At 44.9% G+C, this 18,993-nt stretch overlaps 1 protein-coding gene across 1 annotated transcript; it reads right to left on the bottom strand.

Annotated features, from left to right (window-relative positions):
* Positions 1 to 9,485: 9,485 nt before the first annotated feature.
* Positions 9,486 to 18,401, bottom strand: CDCA4 (cell division cycle associated 4). The gene is given in 5 exon segments (XM_062630691.1): positions 9,486 to 11,458; positions 11,594 to 11,700; positions 11,703 to 11,862; positions 13,698 to 13,778; positions 18,341 to 18,401. Coding segments are annotated over 4 exon segments (1,062 nt in total). The 5' UTR covers positions 13,737 to 13,778; positions 18,341 to 18,401; the 3' UTR covers positions 9,486 to 10,702.
* Positions 18,402 to 18,993: the final 592 nt, after the last annotated feature.

Genomic DNA, 18,993 nt, shown 5'->3' on the forward strand with positions numbered 1-18,993 from the left:
ACCCCGGCCAAGCTAATTATAACAACTTCTACGGCAGCCCCCGCTCCCAACGTCCTGCTCCCCAGCCTCCCCAGCCCCGGCCGCGCTCCCCCCACACTTCTCACCCCGCCGTCCCTCCTCCTCCTGGCCCGCCGTGCCACACTCCCCCTCTCGCCGTCCCTCCCCACCTGTCTCCGCTCCCCGTCCCCTCGCTCCTTCGGGCCCCCGCCCGCGCCCTGCCCCCACCCCGGGCAGGGACCCTTGCCCCCTCAGGGGGCTCCCGACGCCCCCCGCCCCGCCCGGTCCAGTGGTCCCTCCTCGGCGGCTGCTGCCCTCCCCCGCACACCGTGCCGTCTCCCCGCACGCAGGCTCGCCGGCTCCACGGCCGCGGAGGGTCGTGACTTCCCTCCCGCCCCCTGACCCTCACGGCGCCTCCCCCGGCGCCACCGCCCAGCCTGGCCCGACCCTGCCCGGCACCCCCACCTGGGAGCGGTGGAGCCCCCCCGTTCCTCCGCAGCCCGCTGCGCCCTCCTTAGCCAACCGGCCAAGCTCCCTTCGGCGGGGCTGGCACTCCGACCGGGAGGAGGCGGAGGCAGCGCCACCCCCGCCGGGCCCCGGCAGCGTCCGCTCCGCCCGCGGAACCCACAGCGCCGGCAGGGGGCGGGGGGGCAGGGGGCGCTGCGTGCACCGCGCCCGCCAGCTGGCCGCCTTCCCATTGGCCAGCGGCCCTTTCAACCTGCCCAGCAACCATTTTCTCACTGGCAGGCCAGCCGGGGAAGGGGGGTTGAGGTCCGACTGGCCCCGCGGCACTCCCCAATGAGAAAGCCGGGAGAGCCAGAGCGGGCGGGGCCGCGCGCCGACTTCGCCCAATCGGAAGACGGGCACCGCTGTGGAGGTGCTCTGGCTCCGGGAGGGGGCCCCGCCCGCGCGGCGGGGGATGGGAGGCGGTGTCCGGGGGACAGGGGCTGCTGCGAGCGGCGGGGGTCGCGTCCGGACACCCCATTTCCTCGTTTTGGCTTAAACTCAGGGTCGATCTCTGACCGGAACTGCCGGATTTCAAACAGGGTGGCCCGTGAAGCGCCATCCCTGCTGCTGCCGTGTGCAGGGCGTTCGGGAAACGGCGCACGTACACGCCTGTCAGCCGGAGCTGGCTCACCTCAAACATTGCACAATCCTCCACGCTCACCAGAGCGCCTTTTCCTTTAAAGATGAGGCAGTCTGGGCCACGTTCAAACCTCCTGTGTTTGCTTTCCACGGGTATTTGCGTAAGCGAGTTACATCGGCGCAAGTGCTTGTGCAAACGGATTTCAAAATCTGACACGAACCGTTTGTAAAGATCGATCCAGAGCCTTTGCCGGAGCCTGCCGCGGGCAGCCTGGTGGGTCCCGAAAACCCTGCGTGGCTCCCTGGGACGAGCTTAGATTAACCTGTAAAACAGTGAAAACAAAACGGGGGCACATTTGTGCAGGCACGTCCTTCCTACGCCTGATGTGAGCACAGGCCAAACGCACACACAGATCGCACGCTGTTCTTGTAAGTACCACAGGAACACTTTAGTTGTTTGCTGGAGAGAAACTGCGACTTCAATGAAATACCACTTTGAAACCCTTCAGGTTCAACGGATTTCAACCGTTGTGTCCTGGTAGGAGAGGCTTGTGAAGATGTAGGAGCGTGTTCAGCCCACGGGAAGAGGCGAAATGCAGAGGCGCAGAAAGCCGCAGCCGAGCCCGCAGGATCCGTAGCTGGAGGAAAGGGACCATCTCTGTGGGGCCTCCTTTCTGCTGCAGTGTGCCGCCCGCCGCCGGTTCCTGGCCACAGCTGTGCTTCGACCGCGCTGCCGGGGTCACAAAGCGCAGGAGGGGAGCGAGTGCTGCCCTGAGAAGCATTAATGAATCCTTTTTGACGCGCTGCCGGGGCTGTGCCTGCGGGAAGGATGCCTCCCGGCACGGCTGAAGGATGACACCCCTATCCCCACGGTCCATCTGCTCAGCAAATGTGAGCAGGGGACCGGTGGCAGCGCTACGGGGGAAGAGTGAATCGAATATCCCTACCCTTGTACCCCTTCCCTTCCCACCATGTGCTGTGGTCCAGGTGGAAGAGTAACTCCAAGATGTTCAGGATTCTCTCTGCTCAAGCCAAGCAGGGCCAAACAGGAGGAATGCAATAGGACCGACCCCTGCCATATGCTAGGGATTATCTCCAAAGAATAGACAGGAGAGGCATACAAAGGGAGCTGGTGTTGAAGGGAGAGATGGAATGATTATGTCTAATGCAGTATATAAAGTGGTAATTTAACCAGCAGCACCAACAAAGTATTTTAATAACTTGAGCAAAAATTAGGTTTTCTAGAGTTGATCCCCGCTGGACAAAAGCACGCAATTTCCAATCAACCCCATAGCGCTGGTACAGGGGCAATTAGTTCCTCTGTACAGCCTCAGTGGGTTAATGCAGTACCAGAGCCACCATGCTGTTCTCCCCCTGTTCAGCTGACCTCACAGAAAGACACCAACACCAATCACCCTGCTTTCCCTGCCCTTCCTTAAGTTATTAACCTAACGTGGTCAGCTGTTCTGTAACCAATTTTTTGTTTGTGTAGTAGAAATCGGGGCTTCTCTCTTCTACAGCAGGGATTTCTAGAAATGTTAGTTCTATTTCACAGATGCTCTGACAAGATGTATGGAAAAAACACTGACTTGTTTAAATACACACATCAGAACATAGGATTTATGGCCTAACATTTTGAGAAGTTAACAGAAGGTATACTGGTTATTTGCAAAGGTTTTTGTCACTTTTTTTGCTCGTGTCAATGGTGGGATTCATGGAATCATAGAATAGAATTACATAATTGACTAGGTTGGAAAAGACCTTAAAGATCATCAAGTCCAACCATTACCCCAACACTGCCAAGACCACCACTAAACCATATTGCTTAGGGCCTCATCTACATGCTGGAGGGAAGGAATGCCATCCAGAGGGACGTGACATGCTTGTGAGGTGGGCTGATGCCAACCTTATGAAGTTAAACAATGCTAAGCGCAAGGTCCTGTACCTGGGTTGGAGCAATCCCAGGCACAGCTACAGGTTGGGCAGAGAAGAGATTCAGAAAAGCCCTGCGGAGAAGGACTTGGGGGTGTTGGTTGATGAGAAGATGAACATGAGCCAGCTTCAGTGTGTGCTTGCAGCCCAGAAAGCCAACCGTATCCTGGGCTGCATCAAAAGGAGCATGACTAGCAGGTCGAAGGAGGTGATCCTGCCCCTCTACTCTGCTCTTGTGAGACCTCACCTGGAGTATTGTGTGCAGTTCTGGTGTCCTCAACATAAAAAGGACATGGAACTGTTGGAACAAGTCCAGAGGAGGGCCACGAGGATGATCAGGGGACTGGAGCACCTCCCATATGAAGACAGGCTGAGGAAGTTGGGGCTGTTCAGGCTGGAGAAGAGAAGGCTGCGTGGAGACCTCATAGCAGCCTTCCAGTATCTGAAGGGGGCCTATAGGGATGCTGGGGAAGGACTCTTCATTAGGGACTGTAGTGACAGGACAAGGGGTAACAGGTTAAAATTTACATAGGGGAAGTTTAGATTGGATATAAGGAAGAAGTTCTTTACTGTAAGGGTGGTGAGGCACTGGAATAGGTTGCCCAGGGAAGTTGTGAATGCTCCATCCCTGGCAGTGTTCAAGGCCAGGTTGGACAGAGCCTTGGGAGAGATGGTTTAGTGGGAGGTGTCCCTGCCCATGGCAGGGGGGTTGGAACTAGATGATCTTAAGGTCCTTTCCAACCCTAACTATTCTGTGATTCTATGATTCTGCATGGTTTCTGAACACTTCCAGATTCCACCACTTCCTTTGGAAACCTGTTCCAAAGCCTGATCACCCTGTCTGTGAAGATAACTGGAATCTAGTTCTGTTTAGCAATGTTTATGTCCCACGCAACTCGCACCTTAAGCTACAGGAGCCACATTCTGTCTCACAGGCTTAATAATTCAGAGGTTTGAGCTCGCATATAAGGTCTTCCCTGACAAAAAATTGCTTTAAAAGGCCCTTACTTTCTCAAATGCGGTCATGTTCCAGGAGTCTTTCATGCTTTCTCATTTTGTCTGAAACTAACCTGGAGGCAAATAGCAGACTTGACAATATGATTTTTTTTTATCATTTAAACATGGTCTTTCAGTATGACAATACTTGCCACAGCAGGCCAGCATACCATTCTCATGAGCAGCATTTTTTGCTTTTGCAGCAAATTTCACATGAACCAGAAAAAAATGAACCCCCAAACCAATCAGGGTCTCTATATAGCTCATCAAAAGGGTTACTAGAGGTCTCTTACTTCCACTTACCTTGATAGCAGGCATCTATTAAAAAACACAGTTCCAGGAACACAGGAACTAGTGAATACTGCTTTCTTATGGATTTATGCCTGTGATTAATTGCCTCTGTGTCTAAGGTATGAGCTCTAATTGAAGCTGGTCTCATGCCTGGAAACTTAAGAGATGTCTCTCTCTTATCTGGATTACTGGATATCAGTACAGAATGCAGTTTTCTTCTATCTCCACACTTAAACAAACAAAAAAAATATCTAAAAGTGTAGTTGCTGTGAGATCTGCCAGATTTGGTTGCAATTAGCTACTTTGAAGCTGGATGACAGAACGATCATGTATGCCATACTTTGACAGCGAAGTCAAAAGGGGTAGCACCTGCTGCACTAAAGCATGGGTAGTTTTTCCACCTCTTTTTGGTGGTGAAGCTTTTGTGAACTACTAACTAATCCTACATTTACTCAAGTTTAAAAAAGCTATGACTCAAGATGGTAATTTGAAAAGAAACAAGCCCACATTACTGGATATTTCTCAGGACACTAAATAAGCCATTATTCTATTTTGTCAAAAGAATTGCAATTTACAAGAAAAAGAACTTTCTCCCTATACCTTTCAAGCAAACCAAATGTTACTAGGCTTCAATTAAAACAAATAACCATTCAGCCATTTTATCTTCAACTTCAGTGAGCTCACAGGTCAACAAAAAAAAAATCCCAACATCCAGTACTTTTTATATGCAGCACATCTCTTGGTGATGATCTCTGACTCTGAAAAGCAACTTTGTTGTAAGTACTGTTTTTCTCCTCTGAGTATTAAAACTTTTGGGGTTTTGGGGGACTGTTTCAGGTTTTTTGTTTGGCGCTTTTTTTTTTTGGCAACATACCTGCTTTTCCCTTCAGAAGTCCTGCTTTGGAAACTTTCACAACCTGAGGTTAGAGTTACATTACACTGTCTTGATCTCCAAAACTTATCTGTAATTGGCACAAGAAAAATACAATATACTGCTTCTTTGTTGTGGGATTTTACTATTGCAGTATGTACTTGCCACTTCCCACATACTCTTAGGGGACTTCCAAACACAGCACATATGTGGATACCATTTCTTTTTTATTTCTGTTTTTGCAAGAAGTCACGTAATTACCTGCATCTTTAATTGTTCTTCCCTAAAAAGATAACCACTGAAATTACCGAATGTTCTCCTTGCAATGGAAAGTTGCCTCTACCTTTATATTTTCCTGCTGACAACGCTGGTTGTGCATCAACACAGTAACTCTTCAGGTCATAAACCACTAATTTTGGGGAAATCTTAGTTAAGCAAAGGAGTAATTTTTTTTTTTTAAATCTACCATACAAAATTATGAAAACCATGTCAGATAATGAAATTTTTAGTACTTTTCACTGGCTTATAGAAACCCTCAAATCACTGCATCTGAAGTAAATCTCTTTTCTGACAATTTAAATAATTCAGCAGGATTTCATCTCTTTGTGTAAGTTCCTTGAAAAAACAGGAAAATTTATCTTAACTGTCAACTTTGCAAGAGAAACCAAAGGAGTTTAGACAGTCCTTGTGAAAGCTTATAGCCGAATAAGCCAAATTAACAAAAATACATATGTTCCTAAAATGTGTATTTCATTTCTTTGGAACTCGGTGGTTTTGTACGTTTAGTATTAGTCACACAGTGTGAAATCACACTCATTTGAGTTGATGAGCAATCAAACTTTGTCATGATCAGTCATGATTTTTTGCATAAGGGACTATACACCATAGGCCTGAGACATAATCATACTTTCACTTTGAACAGAAGTCACTTTTGAAAGCATTTTTATTTGTCTTGTCCTATATGTCAGTAAATAAATAGATTCTTTTTTTCATCCTAGCTTTTTACACAAGTTTGTTTAGTTAGATGGGAACATGTAGTAAGTTGCATAACTGTAAAGCAGTCATACCCTCAAATCAATATCTGACACAAAAGACATCTGTAGTAGTTGGATAATTATAATATAAAACTATACTATCAGTCAATTTGGAATAGTGTTTTTTAAAATGCTTACTAAAGAAGTCCAGACATACCTGAGACTTCAGAAATAGTCTACAGCTTCGAAAACAGGTAATTCCTGGCTTGGGTGAAGGCTCACACATGAATCCCTAACCTGCTCAAGGCTGGACCCTCTCACTGATGTACCTCTGAGGCAGTCTGGAATGGAGCTTTTCATCCAGAGAAAGAACTCCCTCTTCTTGTTTACCAAATCTGTCCTTTAAGCAAATAAGGCTACATTCATAGACACAGGCAACATCTGCTAGATAAACTCACAGAGCTATGGAAGAGAGTGGGGATTAAAAGAAGCCAACCAGCAAACACCAAAGAAACAGGGGAGCAATAAGCAGATAAGCTTTCATGTGCACAAGTGTTAATGCAGCCTGGTTCTCATGGTTTTTGCATTTGCAGAAAGCCCAAGCTTTAGAAGCTTGATGTGTTCTGCATATTCTGGCAAAGGAGAAGGGGAACTAAACCCACAGGCACAGAGGCAGAAGGGACAAATATTCAAGGTCACCTGAAAAGGAAGCAGATTTGATGTTAGCTATTTACTTGAAAGTACTTTCTTTTGTGCAAGTCTGCAGCTGAGTTACGTCATTCAGACCAACAGCCTTGTTTCAGACACAGTGCCAAGTGCCCTGCAAGTTTCATGATTCTTTTCTCTAGGAGCACATAAAAGAAAAAAGGATACTAGAAGTGGTAGCGAAATCTGACAGAAGCCTTTCCTAATTTAGCAGAGGTTAGATTATTGCCCATTTATATGTAGAAATTAATTATATCACCACCAGCAAGTATCATCTCTCACCATTTGTAGTAACAGTTCACAAAATAAGTAATTTAAAATTCACCATCTTACAGACATCCTGTTATTTCTGATGTCTTTCAGCATCTTAGAGGAATACATAGATGGGAAGTGTAGTATATTAACCTTTAAGCGATGCATATGTAACTAAGACCTCTTTGGACTAGCAAAAAAAATTACAATGCAAGGTAGAAAAATAAAGTGTTGGGTTTTTTTTTTTGTTTTTAAATAAGCAAATATCCTACTCCCTCCTCCCCCTCCCCTAAAAAACCCCAAACAACCCACACAAAGCACACACAAAACCCCAAACCGACACAGAAGTGCAGTTACCTAGCATGAGCAGCTGAATTAGACTGAAGCATGCCAAGAAAGCTGTAGGGAGACTAGCCGATTTTAAACTGACCAGTCCTTGCAAAGTCAGACCAGTTCCAGGCACACATCAGTTCTGAACAGTGACAGTGCAAGTTTCAGCAATACAAATTATTATACCTGCTGAAGGCCTGGGCCAAGATACCAGGCATGTGAAAGCACATAAGGTTTGGCATAAGTTTTAAGAACATAATAAAACAGGATATATATTTCTGTTTAAATGCTTAACTACATAAATGCATACTTATTCAACTTAACACTGATGTTCCCTTTATAAACCTTGAAACTGCCTGGCTTTCTGCTTTACCTTAAGGCATCTGCTGCCTAATTCAAAGGACCTATTCACACACAGAGAAGCATCAAGAAAAATATTTTGAAGGAATATCTGTTGCTGCCACAAACACTGCCAAATAAAAGACTGTTATTTCCCCGTGAGATATGACAGTTCACATTAATATTTGTGTCCTCCTGAAGCAGGATGCATGATTGCAGCACCTTTCAGTTATGTGGTACCTCTATTAATTAAAACATGCAATATAGTCTTGTTTCTTTGGTCCCAGCCACATCATATGGACTGAACTGGCAAGTGTCTATATGGTATTTCATCCTTTAATATGAAGTTATTAATCAAGCTTTAATTGAGGAAGCAACACTCAACTACTACAGCAACTATGGATGATCTGATATAACACAAGAAACATGTTCAAATTCACTGAAGACTCACACCAGTTGCATGGTGTCATTCGACCGAGTCAATATGCATCCAACTAGCGAGTTTGAAACATTTAGCAAAATTATACCATTTTTTCCCAAAACAGATGCTTCTGAAGTTCTTGTTGAAACTCTTAAGTTCAGCAGTCTCCTTTTGTGGAGGTGACAGTGAAATGTCAGTCATAGAATGGTCTGAGTTGGAAGGGACCTTAAGATCATCTAGTTCCAACCCACGTTCCATTACACCAGGTTGCTCAAAGCCCTGTCCAACCTGGCCTTGAACACTGCCAGGGATGGAGCATTTATTTCTTTGAGCAACAGATTCCAGTGTCTCACCACCCTCACAATAAAGAATTTCTTTCTTATATCCAACCTAATCTTCCCCCATTTAAGTTTGAACCTGTTACCCCTTGTCCTGTCACTACAGTCCCTAATGAAGAGTCCCTCCCCAGCATCCCTAAAGCCCTCCTTCAGCTACTGGAAGGCTGCTATGAGGTCTCCACACAGCCTTCTCTTCTCCAGGCTGATCAGCCCCAACTTTCTCAGCCTGTCTTCATATGAGAGGTGCTCCAGTCCCCGATCATGCTTGTGGCCCTCTTCTGGACTTGCTCCAACAGCTCCATGTCCTTCTTAGGTTGAGTACTGTGTAGAACTGTACACAGTACTCCAAGTGGGGGGCTCATAAGAGCACAGGGGCAGGATTACCTCCTTGGACCTGCTGGTCACACTTTGTCTGATGCAGCCCAGTATACTATATATATCTCACATTTTTATGACCACCCTTTGGAGATGCTCCAACAGGTCTACATTCTTCTTATGCTGGGGGTCCCAAATGTCCTTAATGCCCCCTTGTCCCCACCCTTCCCTTTTTAGGGGTTTGAGAATCAGAAGAGGATCATGGGTAGGAGGTAAGGTCACTTGTGAGAAGGAAAAGCCTGTCAGATGCAGAAAGGTACTCTCCATGTTCTGCAACTTGCTTGGTTCAACACTACAGAAAACAACTAAATTACTAGCAGTTCTCTTCCCCTGTGTTAGCACAGTGAACGCTAACGCGTTCCAGAAAAAAAGAATCCTTTTCCCCCTTCTTGTCTACCTCACTTTTATTTTGGGGCTCTGCCCCAGTACCAGTTTGCAAAGGTAAACATTTGTCATTCTAGAACAAAACCATACACTGTGAATGACCTATCCCTTTCCCCTGAAAAGGTCTCATAAGCTTTAGCTTAATTATATACACTTTACAATGAATGTACGTACTTGAAGAAAAGAACACCAGCCCATGTTGTATTATCTTTTGTTATTAAAATAAGGCAAGAGGAAACCCTTGGTAAGAGTGAAGCATATTAATTATGACAAGACATCATGACATATCAGTTGAGATCTAAAGGCCATTAGTAATACTTTTTGTAGTAAGTAGTGCAAGAGAGCTAACCCATGAGCAAATATTTGATGGTAGACCTCAGTGCTAAAACAATTCACTTGATGACATTTACATGTAAATATACATAAATAAAAACCTATGTAATTTAGGTTTATAGTTAACAAAAAGTATGGTCTGAAGTGAATTAACTGTATCTAGCTGGATCAAAGCTCTTCTAACGATACTGACGCATATGGGGTGTAAAAAGCATAATTGTACAATTCTCAATTTAGTAAAGTACTACTCTATAAAACAGAATAATGAAAACAGCTCTTACATTTTAATGTAAAGTATAAAATCATGTATTTACAGCTATATACACTTTACTGAACTACACTGGGTAGTTCACGGTAAAAAAAAAAAAAATCCCTTTTTGAAAACCTTTCAAAAAATACATCAACTGCAGGTATGATCAAAAGTTACTAAGTTAGCAGCTGACATAACATCTGTAGTAAAAATATATTTTAGGAAAATACCTGAAAAAATCTAAACACCAATCAACACTTTAAAACTATTCCTGAAGTAAAAATTGTAGCAAAAAAGAGAGTAAACTAGCTAGGATAACAGGAACTATTGCATACTGCTCTTTAAGAGCCATGTAGCGACTTAGAACAGAAGCAGCAGATACGGTAGGAGTTTTGTGATATAACAAAGTGGAAACTGGCAGAAAATAGGAAACCAGTTATCCAACTTGTCTCCATTTATTACCATTTTTACTGAACGAAGTGTAAGAAAAAGATGAGAGAATCCCTCTCACTGAGCATATCCTCCATCAAAGGCTAAAACAATTGGTAGAAGGATCCCAATTTCAAGAGCCTCGGACCAAAAACTTAAAACCACATTTACCGTATGTACTTACAGTTCAATGGACAATAGATTGGCTTATTACACTACAAGTTGCAAGTTAACTTTAAGAGTTAACACTATTTTGCAATATGAAGTGCTTTTTAATATATGTATCTATATAATATATAGATATTTGTAAAATACATGTGCAGATCTGACAGAACTGTGGAAACAGCTTTTGAGTCTTTTCTTCCCATTAACAAACCTTTACATCCTAGATAAGGAGTTTCAGGATTCAACAAGGATTTCCACAATATGATCAAGCTCATTAAGATCAGATTTACAATTAGAGTTAGAAGCCGTAGCTGTTGGAGAAGAAAATGTTTCCAGCCCATCACAATGTCCCATTTTTGTGTTGCTCATCATGCCTGTTAACATAGTATCAAGATCATAGTAAGAATTGTCAACTTCTGAAAACAGATCTTCAACAGAATTAGGATTTTTATTCTCCAGTGTCTCAAATATTTGATCTAATGATTTTTGAAAGTTTCCTTTATTTTCTTGTGGGTTCTCCATTTCCCACACATTGCTTTGCAGGTTTCTCGGAGCTTGCACTGAAGAGACTGTTGACATAGTTTCTGAATTATTTTGTGCCTGATCACCTTCAAAGTCCTTACTGAAAGTACTATAGTCTGGAACATGCTTTCCCTCAGCTTGTTCCCTAGATGAACGACAAAGGATATCTGTTGAAACAAGACGATCCAGGGATGCCTGCCCTGTACTCTGTGTGTTTATCATCTGCCAAGTCCCATCTTGAGTCATTTCCTCTTGGATCTGCCGTACCGTGTTGGCTATAAGTACCGAACGACAAAGGTTAGGTTCAACCAGCATGTGACACAGCTGAAGTTTGACCAAGGACATATCTAAAAGTGACTGCCGCTGAAGATTATATGAAGGAATAGCCTTAATACCAGCCAGAGTTCCTTCAATGTCTTCTTCGCCATCAAAACATTTTCTCTTTAATCCTCGCACAAACATTGTGTCCTGTTTTAAAAAAAAAAATAAACTTTATTGTACAAAGCCAACAGCTCAAGAGGGGGTAAGGAAGGACTGAAAAACAAAACATAAAAATCTTAAACAGCAAATTTCTTAAAGATAGAAACATCAGAATTGTCATACCAGGTTACAGAATGGCCAGTGTGGTACAACAGGGGTCAAGACTGGGTCCCAAAGACGGCACTCGGGAACCAAGGGTGAGCAGGTCCATAAGTCATGGCATCGGAGAGTGGCAAGGGCTCCCAGCTCCTGGCTCCCATTAAGCTCCACACTTGATGGAAGTCAGGAGCCACTGCTTCGCACAGAAGCAAACATCTCAACGGCTGTATTTCACTTACTGGAGAGGCAGCTTCTCCTTCCTCCTCCTGAGTTTCTACTGGCATGCTTAACCTCTAATTTTGGAAATAAAAATATAGCCTGGCACACGATCTTCAAAAGATTTGACCTCTCCAGAACATCAACATGCCTAACAGAGGAACATGAAAAAAACAGCATGTGCAGCATACTTGAAAAGGTTAGCTTATTTTCTCTACAGAGAGAGTAAGATTGAGATTTGTTCCATAGAACTTGAGACATTCAACTGAGGTGCCTAAAGCAGTCCTTCCGGTTCCCTTACTCAGGCGAGTAAATTAACTGTGTAATTCGAACATGAATTGTGCAAGTGCATAGAGATAGGCACAGCCATCCTCTCTATGGGCTTCTGTACTTCTTTCACAGTTGACTATAATAAAGCAAAAATCCTGTAATCCTGGTTTTAAGTTCACCAGCTAGAAGGTGGGGTGCATGCAGGCTTCTCATTATTTACACCTCACCTAAAAATCACTTGCTGAATTGCCCAAGGTATGACTGTGAAGCAACAGCCTCCAAGTCTTGTTCTGATCTGCACTAATTTTGACAACACTGCCCCATGCACATACAGCAGATGATGTCTTGAAATAGAGCAAGTTCTATTTTTTTTTTATGTAGTAGACCTCACTTCTTTTAGTCTTCTAAAAATTAGGCGGAAAATGAAGCTAGGAGTTGATCTTTACATTTTCTCACCTTTGTTATGTCCCTTGTAAGTCTTCCCTGCTTAGAATTCCTCTTTGGCCAGTATTTGGGGATTTATTTTTTTTTTAAATGCAGTGACCCAAACAAAACAAAGTTTTTCAACTAAAAGCTGATAAACCCAAAATACTATTGCAGTGTCTTTCTGTATAATTTTCCATTTCCCTCGGTAAGCCCTAACCTCTGCTTTGCTTTTCTGGTTGCTATGGTATGTTCCACATATTTTCAGAGAGCTTTTTCAGTCACTGAAAATCCAGCAAAGTGCAACAACATCGTTCCTTTCAAAATATATTACATATCTACTCTGAAAACCTGGTGATAGCACAGCAGCTAGATAAACATTTGGTTTGACTCTGTACAATGCTTCTTATATTGCTGTATATATCCATGGATAAACCTTTGTTTGGATCTTCTGACTCTTGAAGAGTCTTTCTACTAAAGGTAGAAAACTCCTTAGAAATCATAATATGCAGACATTGTAATATGCAGATACTACAATACAGACTTGGTCTTATGGTCATTTTTCATAGACTTTTCAAAACCTATCCCTGATTTACCAATATATTAAATGCTTTGGATGTTTCTTTTAATTTTTTTCTTCTGTAACCTAACCTATTTGCATTACTCCCATTAAATACAACCCAAATTAGTGCCTTTTCCAGCTAACCTCCTACTAGAGGACATCCCATTTAATTTTCCCAAAGTCATACATACAGTAATTTCTAAACACACAGACCTTCCCCCATGTAAAACTTTAGAGACATCTTTTGGCACTACTAATTGACTGTGCATGATTATATCATCAAAAATTAAACACTTTGTGCAGAGTTCGAAGCTTCTTTTATTGTAACTTACATTCTTGTGAAGAATAATTAGCACTTTGAATGTTAAGCTGGTTCTCGTACATCTACTATTTGGCATTTAAATGCCTTCTAAGACACATCAACAGAAGAACAGAACACAGCAGAAAATTTAAAAACCAATACATAACACACATTTGGGTGTGTACGAGGAGGGAAAAAAATGTTTATGGATTCTGAAAGATACTCCTGCCACAGGACTCACTGGATTTTTTTTGCTGTAACACTTGCAGTCAGTAACTCACATCATAAAAACAGCTGTCACCCTGTTCCTAAGACCACACAAAATATTACAGCTTCATTTAAGAAGTATTACATACCAGTAATTGCGTTTGATGTAGTCCTTCCTCTTCTCCCATGCTACTGAGCAAGAGTCCATACAGTAAAAGTTAGAGCACCACCTACCAAGTACCGGGAAGCAAGATGTCAGGCAAGTACAGGAGATGCAGGACAAAATAGTTTCCCATTTCCAGATCTTACACACCTTCCTTCAACAGCTCTATCTTCACAACACTCCTAAAAACTTGAATAGTACTATTAAACCAAATTTACAGCTAGAGCACAGAGGTGGTTCGCCCAACAATATCCCAAAAATTTGCAATAGGAGAAGGAAACTGCTTGTCTAGTCCCAGGTTATTACCCTGACCTTCGGACTGGCCTCTCCCTTATCCCTACACCTTTGCTATTTAAAGAGCAAACAAAATCTTGAGAGATCATCTGAAAAATTTAAACATGCTCAAAAGCATACGTGAAAGCAAGTCCTCATTACCTTCATACTATAGAATCATAGAATAGTTAGGGTTGGAAAGGACCTTAAGATCATCTAGTTCCAACCCCCCTGCCGTGGGCAGGGACACCTTATGCTAAATCATATCACCCAAGGCATGCAGGATTCATCTCTGTTGTACAAAACCATGTCTCTCTGTTGCATCTAAAGAAAAACAGCAAGCACGCACAAATACAAAACTGAAACAGAGTAAAACCAGGGAGAATTTTCCTTTACCAGCACAGAAACTTTATGACTAAGATTTACTTTGCAGGATGACAATAATGAAAGTAATGACAGTAATTAAAATATTGTAACTATGAAGGCTGAGTTTTTAAAACACATTTAAGATAAATTAATATTTGATATACCAACTAAAACTACCAAACACATGCAACAATTCCTTTACATACTGAAACAAACAAAAAAAAGCTGTTTCAACAGGCTACAAAAGCTTATACAATAAAATATAACAATTTAGATACTTTTCTACGTGTTTCTGTACAATATAAGACAGTTCAGCATCTGCAACTGAAGTACATACCTAGAAAAAAAAGAGGATGCATATAGACATAGAATCTTAGAACAGTTAGGGGTGGAAAGGACCTTAAGATTATACAGTTCCAACCCCCCTACCATGGGCAGGGACACCTCACACTTAACCATCTCACCCAAGGCTCTGTCCACCCTGGCCTTGAACACTGCCAGGGTTGGAGCATTCACAACTTCCCTGGGCAACCCATTTCAGTGCCTCACCACCCTTAGCTTCTTCCTTATATCCAATCTAAATCTGCCCTGTTTAAGTTTGAACCCGTTACCCCTTATCCTGTCACAACAGTCCTAATGAATAGTCCCTCCCCAGCATCCTTATAGGCCCTCTTCAGATACTGGAAGGCTGCTACGAGGACTCCACGCAGCCTTCTCTTCTCCAGGCTGAACAGCCCCAACTTTCTCAGCCTGTCTTCATATGGGAGCTGCTCCAGTCCCCTGATCACCCTCGTGGCCCTTCTCTGGACTTGTTCCAACAGTTCCATGTCCTTCTTCTGTTGAGGACACCAGAACTGTACACAATACTCCAGGTGAGGTCTCACAAGAGCAGAGTAGAGGGGCAGGATCACCTCCTTCGACCTGCTGGTCACGCTCCTTTTGATGCAGCCCAGGATATGGCTGGTTTTCTGGGCTGCGAGCATACACTGCTGACTCATGTTAAGTTTCTCATCCACCAATACCCCTAAGTCCTTCTCTGCAGGGTTGCTGAGTCTTTTCTCTGCCCAACTGTAGCTGTGCCTGGGATTGCCCCGACCCAGGTGTAGGGCCTTGCACTTCTTTTTCTATTGTGGCTAGTAGTAAATTGTTTTTGAAGAGTGAGTGCTCTCAGATCTGAGGGGAGTAAAAGGTTGACAAAGGACGGGCCAGGGGGAGGGAGGTGGGCAGGCACAGAAAACGTGTTTTTTTCAAGAAGCTGCACACTTGTTAAAATACCACAACAACACCACCCGCCACAAAACAAACAAATGAAAAACCCCTCATAAAATAAAAAAAACAAACTAGCCAAAATATTTGTATTTAATCCCAAAATATTCAGACTGAAATGCTGTTATGTCATGGAAACTGTATTTTAACCAACCCATAGTCTCATCCTCATTTGCAAAGAAACTCACAGCAATATTCAAGACAGAGTCATGAAGCATCTGAACCACCACTCTCTAGTGAGACACCAAGATATCAAAGCAATAAAGTATTTCACCTTGATGATGTTATAAGAGTTCTGGTTATGCTTTCAGAACATCCTATACCTGAAGTGCAATCTCTTTGAGAGCCTCTACATTGTAACTGAATCCCCATTTTCTACTTTAGGGTAGGTGACATGGGAATAAGCTTTGCTTAAAAAAAGCTCAACCCAACAACCTCCTCTCCCTCCCACAAGTACAGATAAAGATGATGCAGTCATGAGAAAAATAACTTAAAAATATCTTCTGATGCTATTTTGTACATCTGATGATTTTAGAGGAAGAGACTTTAGCTGTTCACCTCCCAGAATACCAGACTGAGACAGGTGGGGACTGTTGATGGAACACAGGAGTTATTGGTAAAAGAGCCATTATCACATCCACAAACTTGAAGACATAGTGGATGTTGGCAGTCCAGATCAGTGTGTAGTCTATTAACACACTAAAGGAGGAAATGGTTTTCCCATGGAATTAAATAACATGTAAGGCCTGCTGCATGTGATTCGAGGTTCTTCCCTAGAGCAATAAATGAGCCATGTGGACTTCTGTTAGCATAAAGAATATTCCCATCACAGCAATTATCTCCTCAGATTCTATTAACTGGCATACCAGTGTACCTCAGAACCTACGTTCACAGTTAAAAAAAAAATAATATTAACTTCATAGCCATTATAATTAAAACCTTGCAAATAAATGACCTCCCCCGGACATTGCTGCACTATCACCAACAAGCACTCATCTCAAGAGAATGCTAAATTTAAAGCCTAATTAATTAAAATTTAAGTACATTTCTCTATTGATTTATATATTAACATACTCAAAAAGGCATTAGCTATTGTGTAAAGCTTCTTGGTACATGCCAGCAAGACCGCTGCTGCTTTAGAGTCACAGTATTCAAAATCAACTGCTAATTTCAAGCAGCATCTGTCTCTGTCCAAGAGGCACTTGGACACTCTGTCTAGACTAGCTATATCATCTCCCTTCTTCCACTATTATCAGAGTGTCAAGAGCCCAAATCAAGTGTGTTAAACTTAACCACTGTTTGAAATATCTGTACAAAAAAAAAAAAGCTGTCAAGGAGACAACAGCTATCCAAAGCATAATAAGGCAGGAAAAATGAGTTTTGGGAGTGTAGTATTATGGAATTCACTAAAAGCACTGCTTTTGGAATTGATAATTTCCCAGTCTGCTTTACAAAGAAGCTGCTTGAAATTTGATCCAATTCTTACTAAAGCATCAACTTAAACATTCCAGATTTGCACTCAATTCAGAGTCGTGTGGTAATATGCTGCCAAAGACATACTTGAGTGTTGAATGGAAAAAGTAACTTTCCAATAGTGGGGGTAACAGGAAATTTTACACTGTTCATCTTTATGAGAAAGCAGACAAGAGCTACCTTGGCTAGTGCTGGAGGCTCACTTAAGCAGAGTGCTGTTTCTTTTTGTACAGCCATAAATACCATGATGGTAGTTAACAAGGGAACACAAGGTGTTCTATCTCCTGTCTACCACTCTAATCCTAGTCCAAAACTGAGCCTTTATAACAATTTTAGGAAAAAGTCAAAGCTACATGGAATAGCGAAAAGAAGATGGAAGGCCAGGTACTCCTCTTTAGGCATGTGTATGTACAGTGATCTTCAGTTCTAAGTTAGGCTACAGACACAGCAGAGGGCTGATAGGGCCAGAAACATCCCTATTCGGGCCTGGACAAAAGCACCTATAGCTCCTATAAGGCACGGGGGTTGGGTGTCTCTCTCCAACCCCAGTACAGGGGGCTAGCAGGTACCTATGCAGGACCCAAGGGCTTCGGGAAGGAGCACTAGCTCCAGAGGAAGGGCAGGCTAGGAAGCTGGGGCAACGGCAGACGGTGCGCCGGGCAGAAACCTCGTGGAAATGCAGGCGCCCGAGGCCGTGGCGGCTGAGCGGTGGGGGGGGAGGGGAGGGCTGCCCGCCAGAGCCGGAGGGGAGAGGCGTGACCGGCGGACGCAGCCGAGACGGGGAGCGAGCCCCAGCGCACATAGGCTGGGGAGGGGACGCAGCGGAGGCCGTGGCGGGATCAAGATGCGATGCGGTCGCCCAGGATGCTGAGGGAAGTCCGCAGTCACAGCACACCAGCGGTGGGCGGGCAGCGGCGCCGGACGGGCGCCCGAACGTGGAAGCGCGGGCTGTGCGGATGCAGCGGCTTAGGAAGAGTCCGAGTAGAGAAGAGGAGTGCCCAGCGCCCGAGAGGAGACAGGCTCCCTTGGCCCACCAGCCCCAGCCGCGAACGGCCACAGGCGGCGGTTACTCATCGTCCCGCGCTCCCGGCAAACGGCCCGCCGCCATTTTGAATCGACTCCCTCCTCCGCGGGTTCCGTCGGCACCGGCTCCCCATCCGCGCCGGCCCCACACCGAGCCCTGGGAAAGGCGGGCAGGCCGAGGGCACCGCACCGCGCCGCACCCTACCCAGCCCAGTCTATTCTACTCACCTCCTCGCCACTGCTGTCGCCGTCGCCTACCAGCGCAGAAACCCCCTCTCCCGCCGCTCCGCGCTTCGGGGGGGAAAGGCGGGGCCAACCGTGGAGATCCGCCCCGCCTTCCCCCGCCCGCCATTTTATTGTCGAAGCCCACAAAGGAACTCGTTTCCTCCCCCGTCCACCCGCTGGGGGGCGGGCCTTCCCCGGAAGCCACGCCTGCAAGGAAACGGCGGTTCCTATTGGCTGTCGCCAAACACGCAGCCGCCGTTCGGCACTGCGATTGGCGAAGCGGTTGCCATGGCTCCCGGGCTTTCCCGCCCCCAGGCCCCGCCTACGGGAGGTTGCGGGTTGCCATGGCGCCCGAGCTCTTCCCCTCGGCCGTGAGAGGCTGGCGGCAGGCGGAGGCGGGGAGTGAGGCAGAACCGCCCCGATTTCAAACGGCGCCCAAGGGCCCGCGGCGTGTCTGGGCTCCAGGCCACGGGCTTCGGCGGGAACAGGTTCAGGCCTGGCCCTGCTGCAGCCCACGGGGCGCCCAGGGAGCTGCAGGCGTGACGGGAAGGCGGGGGGGGGGGCGTCTTCCCCGCTGGGCCCGGCTGCCTTCTGCTGTCGAGCGCCGCTTCCTTCCAGGGCGGGAGCCCCCAGCTCCAACCGCGGCCGCCTCCGCC

Source organism: Pezoporus occidentalis, unplaced genomic scaffold, assembly GCF_034315485.1.
Source record: "Pezoporus occidentalis ecotype Australia unplaced genomic scaffold, CSIRO_AGI_Poc_V1 ctg36, whole genome shotgun sequence".
Taxonomy (NCBI): domain Eukaryota; kingdom Metazoa; phylum Chordata; class Aves; order Psittaciformes; family Psittacidae; genus Pezoporus; species Pezoporus occidentalis.